The sequence below is a fragment of the Mirounga leonina genome, unplaced genomic scaffold, assembly GCF_011800145.1.
Source record: "Mirounga leonina isolate KUSES-001 unplaced genomic scaffold, KU_Mleo_1.0 Mir_151, whole genome shotgun sequence".
Lineage (NCBI taxonomy): Eukaryota > Metazoa > Chordata > Mammalia > Carnivora > Phocidae > Mirounga > Mirounga leonina.
The window spans coordinates 95,019,719-95,032,488 of NW_023270377.1; the positions used below are offsets into that span (position 1 = coordinate 95,019,719).

At 47.4% G+C, this 12,770-nt stretch overlaps 1 protein-coding gene across 1 annotated transcript; it reads right to left on the reverse strand.

Annotated features, from left to right (window-relative positions):
- Positions 1-9,485: 9,485 nt before the first annotated feature.
- Positions 9,486-11,994, reverse strand: GPR39 (G protein-coupled receptor 39). Its single transcript, XM_035008157.1, has one exon. It carries the CDS (start codon positions 10,964-10,966, stop codon positions 9,866-9,868), a length of 1,101 nt encoding a protein of 366 aa, XP_034864048.1. The 5' UTR covers positions 10,967-11,994; the 3' UTR covers positions 9,486-9,865.
- Positions 11,995-12,770: the final 776 nt, after the last annotated feature.

The window sequence follows — 12,770 nt, forward strand, 5'->3', positions numbered from 1 at the left end:
CATTCCCTACCAGGGGTCCCCTCAAACTCCAAAGCCAGTGTGGAGAATTTCTTGCTCATCAAACCCCTCTGAATCTCTGACCTTCCCTGTCTCTGACCCCTAGACCCAGATGTAAAGGGTCATGTGACTTGATTAAGCCTACAAGGAAAATCTCCCTGTTTTAAGGTCAACGGATTTGGGACCTTAGTTACTTCTGCAAAATCCCTTCATGGCAACACCTCATTTGAGTAAGTGGAGAGGTGCATGTACACCAGAGCCCGGGAATTTCCGGAACCATCTGAGATTTCTGCCTACCACAGGGAAGGAAAGGCAAAAGGCAGATAAGCCACAGTGACTTCCCAAGGACCACAGTGTATGGGGTTTCCCTCCTTTCCAGGAGTAGCAGCCAGCGTGGGGGATTTCAGTCCCTGAACCTACAAAGGGCACAGCCACTGTGTCCCTGGCTTATAAGGAAGGAAGTTTGAAAAAAACGAGTGTGCAATGTCCTTGGTCTCACGGACCTCCAAGACTAGTCAGGAGACCACATCTATGCCCCGACCTGAGAGATGTCGGAGCTAGCTCATCATTTGTAGGAAGATCAGTGTAGGGGGCTTCATGGAAGAAGCAGGGGCTTGAAATCGTCTGCGAAGAACAAGCAGGCCATTGCACCACAGACATGGTTAGAACTACAGCGGGCTAGCTCGGCAACCTGGAGCTGCCTGCTGACTTGGGCCGAAGCAAAGCCGGGCAGCTGGGGCCTCTGTGCTGGGAAAACCCGAGGAGCTGAGTAGAGGGAGAGGCAGTCTCTGGCTGTGGAGGTCTGCGACAGCAGCGAAACTGGAACGAACCAAGCGCCAGAGGTCTGGCTAAATGGCAGGAAGAATGAACAGGCAAACAGCTTCTCCTACCAGGATTGTGGCCCAATGAAGGGTGATCTTTTTTAATCTGGGAGCATGTCCAGGGGCAGCACCACTGACTTAACTGTACTGCTTTACTCCTTAATACCCTCCACTGGCTTCCGAGGAGAAATTGCAAGCCCCTTAGCTATGGTCTTCCCTGGGACTGGCTGTGTGGTGGAAGATCTAGGCCACCAGGCTAACCTGGAGATCCATTAAAGGAAGACATACACAGTTTAGCGGCCCCTTTTCACCCCGTACTAAAGCCTGGCTTTCACAATCGTCTAGCTGGAGAGGTCAAGCAATCCAGCTTCTGGACTGAAAATGGATCAACCGTCGTACCAGGCAGTTCCTGCATCTTGTCCCCGTCTTGTCCCTCTGGGGTGAGAAGCCTCATGGCTCGGACAGGAGGGAGATGGTTACAAGTCCATGCAATTTAAGGGGCAAGAGAAAACATGGGTTGAATATTTTTTAAATATTACCCCTACTGCATCCTCTTCCCATGACCCTGAGAGTACCCCCTCCACTATTAACAAGTGGCAAAGGGGCCTGCTAAGAAATCACTGTGAGAGCTGTCTCACTGCATTAACATCTTGTTAAACAGAGCTTAACAGGGACTGTTAAACATCATCCTAGTCACTTTCATTTCATGGTTACTTCTGGCAGGTACATATGGTGACAGCTGGTACTCGGGGGCTGATTAACACAGATTGTGTCTTTGCTCAGGGGAGAGAAAATCCTAAGTGTCCTCCATGGTGGTCTGACTTTCTGGGAGGCTGAGAGGAATCAGATTCCTTTCAAAGAGAGCATCTTTACGTTCAGACTGACCAAAAGGATTGTGAGGTATGATACACTTCCATAGGAGCACATGCCCAAGGCAAAACAGAACATCACTTCCCAGTTCCAAGCTGAGACACATTCATTTATTTGTTCCATCCACAAATAGTCATTGAACATCTGCTGTGTGGGGGGACTACCCTGGGATGGAGGTATAGTGTTGAGCAAAATTAGGGAGAGCTCCTGCCCTCAAGGAATTAGAAGAAAAACATCAAATAATCTCAGAGTTCAACTTGTAAAAGAAAAATTAGGAAAAAAGAAAGTAAAGAAGAAAATAAATAAAAGTAAAATTCTGACTGTGAGTCTTGTTTCAAGGGAAGTTTAATCAATCATCCTCTGGAAGGATGGGCCAGGCTTCCCAGGGACAGATATGAAGATGTTAACTTGATGAAGGGGCCAGATGAGAGAGTGAAGAGCAAGAGAGAGAGCAAGCACAAGCAAGGGGGTAGGGAAGGGGCAGAGGGAGAAGCTTAGGCTCCCCGCTGAGCAGGAAGCCCAATGTGGGACTCAATCCCAGGGCCCTGGGATCATGACCTGAGCCGAAGGTAGAGGCCCAACCAACTGAGCCACCCAGGCGCCCAGCCAACGGGGGCAGGTAGAGCACTGAGTAAGACAGAAAAGCATTTCACCCAGGGTGGTATTTCAGCCAATATGCACCAAAGCCGGGTGGTAGGAGGGAGCCTGATCATGAGCCATTGGAGGACCTGAAGGGGGCCTGGTGGGGTGGAGCAATTAAGGGGTGTTGTGAACTGAATCATGTCCCCCAAAATACATATGTTGAAGCCCTAAGCCCCGTTGTGATTGTATATGGAAATGGGACCTTCAGGGAGGTAATTAAGTTAAATGAGGTCATAAGGGTAGGGCCCTAATCCAACAGGACTGGTGTCTCTATAAGACAGTCTCTGTCTCTGTCTCTCTGTCTCTCCGTCTCTCCGTGCATGAACACAGAGGAAAAGTCAAGTGAGGACTCAGTGAGGAGGAGGCTACTGCAAACCAAAGAAGTCTCACCAGAAACCAAGTCTACCAGCACCTTGATCTCAGATTTCTAAGCTTCCAGAACTGTGAAAACAGCAACTATCTGCTGCTCAAGCCGCTCAGCTGTGATGTTTTGTCATGACAGTCATGCTGACTAAAATAAGGGGAGAACTGCCGTCAATCAAGTTGGAGAAGCAGCTGACCACGAGGGGCCTTATGTTAAGGATGTTGATCCTTGACGTAACAGCCATGGGAAGCCATTTGGAGGTTTGCATTTGATGGGGCTGGGGCTGAGGGCATCAGTTAGATCCCAGCTGCTATGGCATGAGGAAGGACAGCTTGGACGAGGGCAGGAGCTGATGCAGCTATTCCTCCAGATGCGTCAATTCAAGGTCTCTCACCTGGAGAGCACATTTGTTGGAAATAAACAAAGTAGGAAAGGCATTCCAGGAGCTCATGCTCTTCCAAGGTGCTTGCAAAGGAAGGTGCTCACCAGAGAGAGGGCCCAGGTGAGGCTGAACACTTATCTGTTTACAAGACCTTACAGCAGCAGTGATGACCACTCTTCCCTCCAGTGCTAAGAAGGCAAGGAGTAGAGGTGGAGAGTTCCAGAACAGCAGGGGAGGTGGACAGAAGGAAAAGGCAGTGAGAGATGATAGCATCATCCAAGTGGCAGATCACGGGACCTTGTCTAGTGGGGCAGGATGGGGATGCTTGACTCCTAAATCAATATTCTTCCTCTGTGCTATCTCCACTCACAAATGGCTTTTATTCTGAGTGGTTGTAACATTAATAAGCTGAATACTTTGCTCGACTGAGGCTTCTGCTGCCTTATTACACTTTGGCAGCCCCCATGAGGCAGGCGACTAAGACAGATGAAAGGCAAGCTAATGAATGGGGACTGGGATTCCTATATCCCCTTCCATGAGAACTATGCATCTCTCCAACAGAGAAATGAAATCTTTGAGACAACCTGATTATAAAAATAAAGCAGCATTATTATATCTGTCTGCCAGGCTGATCACAGGACACTTGCAATTTATGACAGATATCACAAATAGAAAAATACATATGAAATACTATTTATTACAGCCACATCTACACCAATAAATTCTCTTCCAGAATAGAGGTGGTAACCCAAATATTTGAGGCAAAACTTTTTCCTGCAATATCCAAACATTTGAGTCAAAATAATATCTTACATTTAAAAAGTCACTAAGTTAATTTTGGTGATATTTCCCTGTGAGACTGTACCAGCGTAGGTCTTTACAACATAGAAATAGCCTTTGATAAGAAATTTAATGACAAAAACATGATTGTAAGACCGGTTTTTAAACTAGGCAAGAAAAAGCAACTATGGTTGACCCCTGAACAGTGTAGAGGTTAGGGAAGCCAACCCCTACACACTCAGAAATCTGCATTCAACTTTTGACTCCCCCAAAACTGAACTACTAATAGCCTACTTTTGACCAGAAGGCTTACCAAGAACAACCAAATGATTAACCCACATTTTATATGTTCCCTGTATTACATACTATATTCTTACAATAAAGTAAGCTTGAGAAAAGGAAACACTACTCAGAAAATCATAAGGAAGAGAAAATACACTTACAGTACTGTACTGTATTTACTGAAAAAAATCCACAGGACAGGGGACCCCACACAGTTCAAATCCCTGTTGTTCAAGGGTCAACTGTATTTAAAATTCGTTTGGCACCTTAGAAGCATTTTAAGGTCTCCATTTTAATGTAATCAGTTGATACACACTAGGGTATAGGGATTGATTTTTCAATTACTTATATTTTGGGGGTATGGTCTGCACACAAGGGGCAGAATTTCATGAAGTCAGAGACAGAGGAGCTAGAGAAACATGAATCACATGGTGAGCCACTGACAAAGGAAGGTCTGGCCAAATCAGACCAGTTAATCCTGAAAGAATGGAAAATTGACAAGAATTATGTCAGGAGAGACACTTCAGTGAGGGTGATTTAAATAGCAAAGAATTCAGAGAAGCCCTTGGGAGAAAACCCTCTTTACCATCTTGCTGAGAAAATCAAACACAAAGGCGATCACGTAATTTTGTCAGAAAAACTATGCCCTCAAAAAAAGCCCCACTTGTGTCATTCTGGAAGAATTATTATGAGAATTAACATATCATTATAAGCTATGTTTCATAAAATAGAAGACAAGTTTCTTTCCATGATTTGTCCTTTTGTTTTTCACGAGGAACTCCCAATCAAACCTCTTCCCACATGAAATTTGGGACTCAATTCTAAGGAGCTAACTTTAACAGTTCTTTTTAGGTACTAACTGTCCTCAGATAAAAGAGGACCCACTGTCACCATCTCAGCTGCCCCTCCCCAACCCGCCCCCCTTCTGACTGGCACACACAGAAGACATGACTTGACATCTAAACCTGGGGTCTGAAACCCAGAGGATGCAATTCTTGGCTCGTTCTCTCTGCTTCTCCCTGGCCACCCCACACCTATCTAAATACACATCAACCTTCTTTTTAGAGCAGTCCGTTATAGCAGCAACTCTTAATCTTTTTTCCACCCAGATACACATGATGGATGATGTTCATATTCAAGATATTCTCCTATAAGCAGCCCAAGTTGACATTGCAATTTCTGCCCCTACATTCAACTCCCCTTTCCCTGACTCAGGAGAGCAAATCAGAATGCAAAGGGGTGTAATTATTACAGAGTTCTGAATCTTATATGATGTTTCTTTAATTCTGTAATTTTACAATTATCTGTAGAACTTTTTTTTTCATGACTACAGTGGAAAGCCAATCACTGCGTACAGATCTCTAGGAGGTAACTGTAACCTCATCCCAACCACATTATGCTCTTGAAAGTTACTAATTAAAACTACACTTCTATCAAGATAAAAAGCTTTTGCACAGCAAAGGAAACAGTCAACAAAACCAAAAGATAACCGACAGAATGGGAGAAGATATTTGCAAATGACATATCAGATAAAGGGCTAGTATCCAAAATCTATAAAGAACTTATCAAACTCAATACCCAAAGAACAAATAATCCAATCAAGAAATGGGCAGAAGACATGAACAGACATTTTTTTCCAAAGAAGACATCCAAATGGCCAACAGACACATGAGAAAGTGCTCAACATCGCTCGGCATCAGGGAAATCCAAATCAAAACCTCAATGAGATACCACCTCACATCAGTCAGAATGGCTAAAATTAAAAAGTCAGGAAACGACAGATGTTGGCGAGGATACGGAGAAAGGGGAACCCTCCTACACTGTTGGTGGGAATGCAAGTTGGTGCAGCCACTCTGGAAAACAGTATGGAGGTTCCTCAAAAAGTTGAAAATAGAGCTACCCTATGACCCAGCAATTGCACTCCTGGGTATTTACCCCAAAGATACAAATGTAGTGATCCAAAGGGGTACATGCACCCCGATGTTTATAGCAGCAATGTCCACAATAGCCAAACTATGGAAAGAGCCAAGATGTCCATCAACAGATGAATGGATAAAGAAGATGTGGTATATATATGTAATGGAATATTATGTAGCCATCAAAAAAAAAAAAAAAAAACAAACAACCGAAATCTTGCCCTTTGCAATGACGTGGATGGAACTGGAGGGTATTATGCTGTGAAATAAGTCAATCAGAGAAAGACATGTATCATATGATCTCACTGATATGAGGAATTCTTAATCTCAGGAAACAAACTGAGGGTTGCTGGAGTGGTCGGGGGTGGGAGGGATGGGGTGGCTGGGTGATAGACACTGGGGAGGGTATGTGCTATGGTGAGCGCTGTAAATTGTGTAAGACTGATGAATCACAGACCTGTACCCCTGATACAAATAATACATTATATGTGAAAAAAAAAAGAAGATAGTAGGAAGGAATAAATGAAGGGGGGGAAATCGGAGGGGGAGACAAACCATGAGAGACTATGGACTCTGAGAAACAAACTGGGGGTTCTAGAGGGGAGAGGGGGATGGGTTAGCCTGGTGATGGGTATTAAGGAGGGCACGTATTGAATGGAGCACTGGGTATTATACGCAAACAATGAATCATGGATCACTACATCAAAAACTAATGATGGAATGTATGGTGATTAACATAACATAATAAAATAAAATTTAAAAAAAAAGTAATCTAGGGATACCTGGGTGGCTCGGTTGGTGGAGCATCTGCCTTCAGCTCGGGTCATGATCCCAGTATCCTGGGATCGAGTCCCGCATCCGGCTCCTTGCTCAGCAGAGAGCCTACTTCTCCCTCTGCCTGCTGCTCCCCCTGCTTGTGCTCTCTCTCTTTCTGACAAATAAATAAATAAAATCTTAAAAAATATATATATATAACTACACTTCTTTTAAACTTCTTCGTTGTTCCACTTTGAGTAGGGTGACGTTTGACAGCAGGCCAGGTATGCAACAGACACAAACCTGGGAGTCCAAGGACCCAGATGCCACATGAAATGTGAATAACTCCAAGTGAGGGTCAGAAAGATAAAAGGAAGGTCTGGGAAAACCTCTGGAAAGGAAGGCTTATGTTGCATATCCTTAACATCCAAGGAATAAAGAGCCAAATGCAGCGGTTCCTCTATTTGGCATCAGGCAAGTATTACCGGGGCCATATTAGCCGTAACCTTGCAAAAGGAAATAAGCCTGGTACCAGTTTCTCACTGAGCTGATGAGAGGCAAGAGACACTCACGTTTCCCAGAATGTGCACTTTTACATTATTGTTGTTTTTCCTGCAAACTGCTTAAGAGCCAGGAGGCGTCCCCACCTCTCTTTCTCTCCCTGATTTCCCAATTTGTTTTCACGATCCACCCAGCCCAGCACCTTGACCAGACTGAGGCACAATAGCAAAAGATGCAGAAAGGAAAATTAATATTTTCTACAGAGACTCCCTCATCTTGGGTAGATTTATGAATTTTGCTTCTGTTGTGCAGAAGTTAGCATTTTTAACAATGAGGGGGGAAAATCCTTAATTGTTTTTTTATTGCCTCAAGAGCTCCAAAGACATCTTGTGCTATGTCGTCATTTACATTTCACATTAAATGCAAAATATGTTTGAAAGGAGCAAATATTTGTTTTAATTTGATACATCTGTTAACTGAAATGCTAAAAAGACAGCTAAACCACTATACTAAATTCAGTGATTTGTAAACAACTTATATATTCAGTTGTTCTGGGTTAAAAATGCCCCAAAGCCCAAGTTTTATGAAACCCAGCAAGTAAATTGCATTGTATTAATCTGATGGAGGCAGGCCATGATTTCTTCCTCTTCACTCCATTAATTTATTTCCTAACTTGAGTTAATTAGTGAGGTTCCTACTTTTAAAAGCTCTTTGAAATTCATTGGGAGAGGGGGACATTTGCAAGAACTGCTTTGAAAACCCACTGCAGAGGAAATGAGCTAAAATACAAATGGTAAATTCCCCCAAGACATTATAGCACACTGAGCACCTGATTGCCAGTCAACAATTTTTATGCCTGGGCAATTAATACATGGTTGTTATAAGAAAGAAGGAGAGAACTAAAAGGAAAGAATGAGAGCAGCAGGGAGAACAAACTCATTCCAAGCAACTGCTAACTGGATGAGATGATCCCCAAGGTCCTATTCATCTCTAAGTAAAAGTCTGTGGCATTCCAATCTGATGCTACAAAATGAAGACTGACTGCAACCTGGAACAATACCCACTGGGGGAAATACAAAAAAAAAATACCCACTATCCAGAGAAACAACGATGATAATAATTAAAGAAACTACAGAGATTGGTCCAACAGAGAACAAAGGTAAATCAATTATTTTTCCTTAGTCAAATGAAACCTTAATTACTAAATTAGAGTGGGAGGGAGTACACTGCACTCAAAAAAAAAAAAAAAAGGCAGGGGGAGGGAGGAGGGATTCATTCACACTAACGTATCAATCACTGCTAGAAGTTTAAGATATGCCTAAGCGTATATGGAGGGGAAGAGGGAACTAGCTTTTCAATGAACGTTCAAGCCAATCTACTCTCCACTCCTTCCTGGACTACTCTGGGCAGCAGGGCGTGGGTTGGGTGCCCTTCCCAAGTCCCCCAGATGTCGACACCTGCTACAGACTCCTTACTCCAACTTCCACAAAAACTGGCCCTCGGACACAGCAACACCACCAGCCTAATGGAGGTAGCACTTTCCTTGTCAAAGTCCCGTTTTGTTTCATTTTCCCTTCAACATGAGCCTGTGCGAGCCACCGGGAGCCTCTCATCGCCTGGCCCTGAGAACTGAGGTCAAAATGTGGGAGCTGTACTTATTTGAACTAGATCTTCTCGCCTCTAAGCCTCGAATTCCTCCTCTATAAAATGGAAATATAAACCACCTAGCATAGCCCCTGATGCCGAGTAGGCATCCAGAAATTGCAAACTCTCTCTTCTCATTTCACACTGACCCAGAAAGGTCAAGTCAGCTGTACGGACACAGCAGAAGCCAGGGACCAGGTTCTTTCCATCCCTCTTCAAGCGCCTTCAAATTTTCTCTCATGTCAACCCCCTGGCCCTGAAACCGGTTACTCAGGTTTCCCACACCAAAACAAACAGCAACGTGATTTATTCCTTTTCCTGATGCCACAATGGAAAGGGCCCTGTGGACCGTGGGCTCCTTGCTCCCTGACATATAGAAGGGCCCGACTTTAAATATTTGCACCACAATGAAAGTTTGGAAAACAAACAGCTTTGTCTGCATAGAATTGAGTATTCTGGATGATCAATCAAGTCCCAGGAATCTGGGACACCAGATTTTCTGGATCAGACAAACAGGCCGGCAGTCCCTGCCGTGTTTCTCGGTTCTGATAAGGAACAGAACCACCGCAGCAGAAACTCAAGCTCTACCCTGAGGAGTGCGTGTCTGAGAGCTCCAGTTTCTTAGGACTTGGGTAGGTCACTCCCGGGGGAGTGTAGCGGCAGCCTGGAGAGTGTATGTTCCTGACAGCCTTGCTTCTCCCAAGGAGGAGAAAAATGGGAACAAAATTGAAATGCCTGAGGAAGGTTCTCCAGGGCAATGACGGGCTGGAGAAGAATGCTCCCTTTCATCTCCACAGAACTTGGTCCTTCTCAAAGGACTTTCACCTCTCCCCCGTTACCTAATTGGACCCTCACATTTCTCAGAATATTTAACTCCGTTTTACTCAAGATATTTTGTGACTTGCCAGAGTCATAGAGCGGCTGTTCTGGAATGTACCCAGACGCTGACTCCTGGTCTAGTGCTCTTTCCACTGTAACCCAAGTTCCCAAAACAGAGAAAAGAAACATTCAGAGGTTCAGATGGGTGTCTCTTCAGTCTCAGCAAGGGGAAGTGTACACCTTCAGGGCAAGACTTGTGCTTTGGAGGGGCACAGGCAGTGGCGGGGTGGGGGAGGGGGAAGCCACCTCCCAGGTTGCCCTCCACCCAGGACTCACTCAGGAAGATAATGGTCTGCCTCCTGGCTGTCCTGCTCTCCTCGCTCTCCGACTTCTGCAGCTGCGCCGGCTGTCCCTTCCTGGCCAGCGTGCCCTGGCCGCTCCTCATGAGCACCTGCATCATGCTCCAGCACATGAAGGCCACAGAGACCAGGACCAAGAGGTAGATGATGAAGGCGGTGAAGATGCTGGACTGGAAGACCGTCCAGCGGCTGGAAAGGTTGGTACAGATGGACATGTTGGAGGTCTCCGGTTGCTCGTGGTGGCGAGTGCGGGAGTGGTTGCAGGAGAGGCCCGGGTGATTGGGCACCTTCACCAGGGGGTACTCAACTCCTTTGGCAAAAAGCAAAGGCAACGCCACCAGGGTGGAGGTGACCCAGACGAAGCCAATCAGTAGCTTCACCTGGCAGGGCCCCGACATGGCCTTATACCTGAAGGGGTGGCAGATGGCGACATAGCGCTCAAAGCTGAGCGTCAGCACGTGCAGGAGCGTAGCATAGCTGCAGGCCTCAAAGAGGAAAGTATGAATCTTACAGGACAGGGCATGGCTGGGCATGGTCAGGGGGTTCCAGATGATGCTGTAGAACTGCATGGGCATGCCGATGAGGAAGACCAAGATGTCCGAGCAAGCCAGGCTCACCATGTGATCCGTCACCTCCTTCTGCAAGTAGCCTTTCTTCTGCAGCACCTGGGTGACCCGAATGGTGACACTGTTCCCCAGAATGCCCACCACGAAGATGGCCAGGTACACCAAGGTGAGGGTGATTTTGATCCAGGTGGCCACCTCGAACTCGGGGACATGGGTGTGATCGATGATATGGGAGCACTCACCGCTGGGGCCCTGGTGTGAAGCCATGAGGATGAAAGCCACGCCACCAGGTCCAAAGACCTTTTCAACTTCCCGTCCTCCTCCTCCCCGCAGAGCCCAGAGTTCTGGGCTGCAACTCACCAAGGTGGGCCCAGCGCGGTCTCACAAGCAATCACCTGGGAAAAGTAACTTAGTATTCCTGGTGCTTTCGGAAACTTCCTCGAGTAGCCCAACCTAGCAGGGGCCAGGGAGGTGCCTGGGGGTGGAGTTTGGGGTGTGTGGGTATGAGTGAGGCGGGGAGAGAGTGGAGGAAGGAGGTTCTAATCTCCGCGCGCGCGGGGAGTGACTCCTGCAGCCTAGCGCCGGCCCGTCTCCTCCCCGCCCCCAGCGCGCCCTCCCGGGCAGCCCTCCGCCCCCTTCCCGGCTGCCCGCCATTCGCCGGCCCCTACCCACCCTCCTGCTGCGCCGCTGCTCGGGGCCCAGGGGTCACAGATTAATCATTAACCTCGGCTCGCTGTGCGTGGCGGCCCCCGCGGCAGACCCAGGCCAGCCGCCGGGTTTGACTCAGCACGCAGGCACGGTCCGGAAATCAGATCTTGACTCCGGAGCACCGGGCAACTGGTGGCCCCACCTCCCCCGCCGCCTACGCGGCCACAGCCGATCCAGCGGTGACCGCCTGCCCCCACGCGCATTCCGGGGTAGCTCGGCCGGGAGGAAGCTGGAGTGCGCTCCCCGACTTGCATGCACTCCAGGGCCGAGACTGGCAAAGGCGAACTTGCCCTCCCCTGCCCAGCTGTCCCCTCAAAGGCCATGCCACTGTCAGCTTGGGGCCGCTGAACCTGGGTGCCAGTCTCCGCGGCCAGCCAGTTCGTCCCGCCGCCCTGGGGGAGCCAGCAAGCGCTGGTGTCCTGCCTTCCGACAATCGGGGTGTTCCCAGTAAGCCGCTGGGCTGTGCGCTGCCTCACGAAGTCAGCCCCAAGCAAGCTAATAGCAGCCCCATAAAAGCCCTGCCTTTCTCCAAAGCCTGCCTTGCTGGGGAGGGACAGGAGTGGAGCGGCTCTCTCCTCTCCGTTGCGCTCTTTGGCTCAGGCCCTTCTCCCTACAGCGAACAAGGGGAGTGTTTTACTGGGGACGAGTGAATGGATAAGGATGTCACACTCCTCCAGGTTGCCCCTCATGGGAGACGTGTCCTTTCCCAGCGAGCTGCAGCCAGGACATCAAGGCCATCCCAACAGGGACACAGCATAAAAATGGCATTAAGGATCAGGACATTTTCCCTCTCTTCAGAGAGAGGAAAACCTCTAATGGGCCCATTTCAGCATCTAATTCCAAAATCATAGGTAATGGAGACGGAGCAGAAGGCTGTCCTATGCACTGTGGGGTGGTCAGCACCTATAAGGCCTTCCCCCTCTGCCCGCCCCCCAACAGTGATGGCCAAAAATTCCTCCAGGCATCCCAAATGTCTTTTGGGGGAACAAAATCTCCCCAGGTGGAAAACCACCACCTTGAAGGAAGAAAATAGATCCCCTTTATGTGTCCACCCTAAGGGTCTAGCTGAGGTCCTGTGCTAAAAGCCATCCTTAAAATATCACAGCAACCACCCTGTGATGTGATAGTTTAAAAGGTGAAGAAACTGAGGTGTCCAGAGGATAGGTGCTTCACCAAGACCATAAAAGAGTCAGCGAGGAACCAGAAAATTAGCCCAGATCTATCAAACCCTAAATCCACTCTCCTAACAGGGAGAGAATTCTGGGATCACCAGAGGTGCTATAGAAATGAGTCCTGAATGATACGCATAGAGATACAGGATTGTATTTTCTGAACCAAACCTGGACACATGGTCTGAGGACCT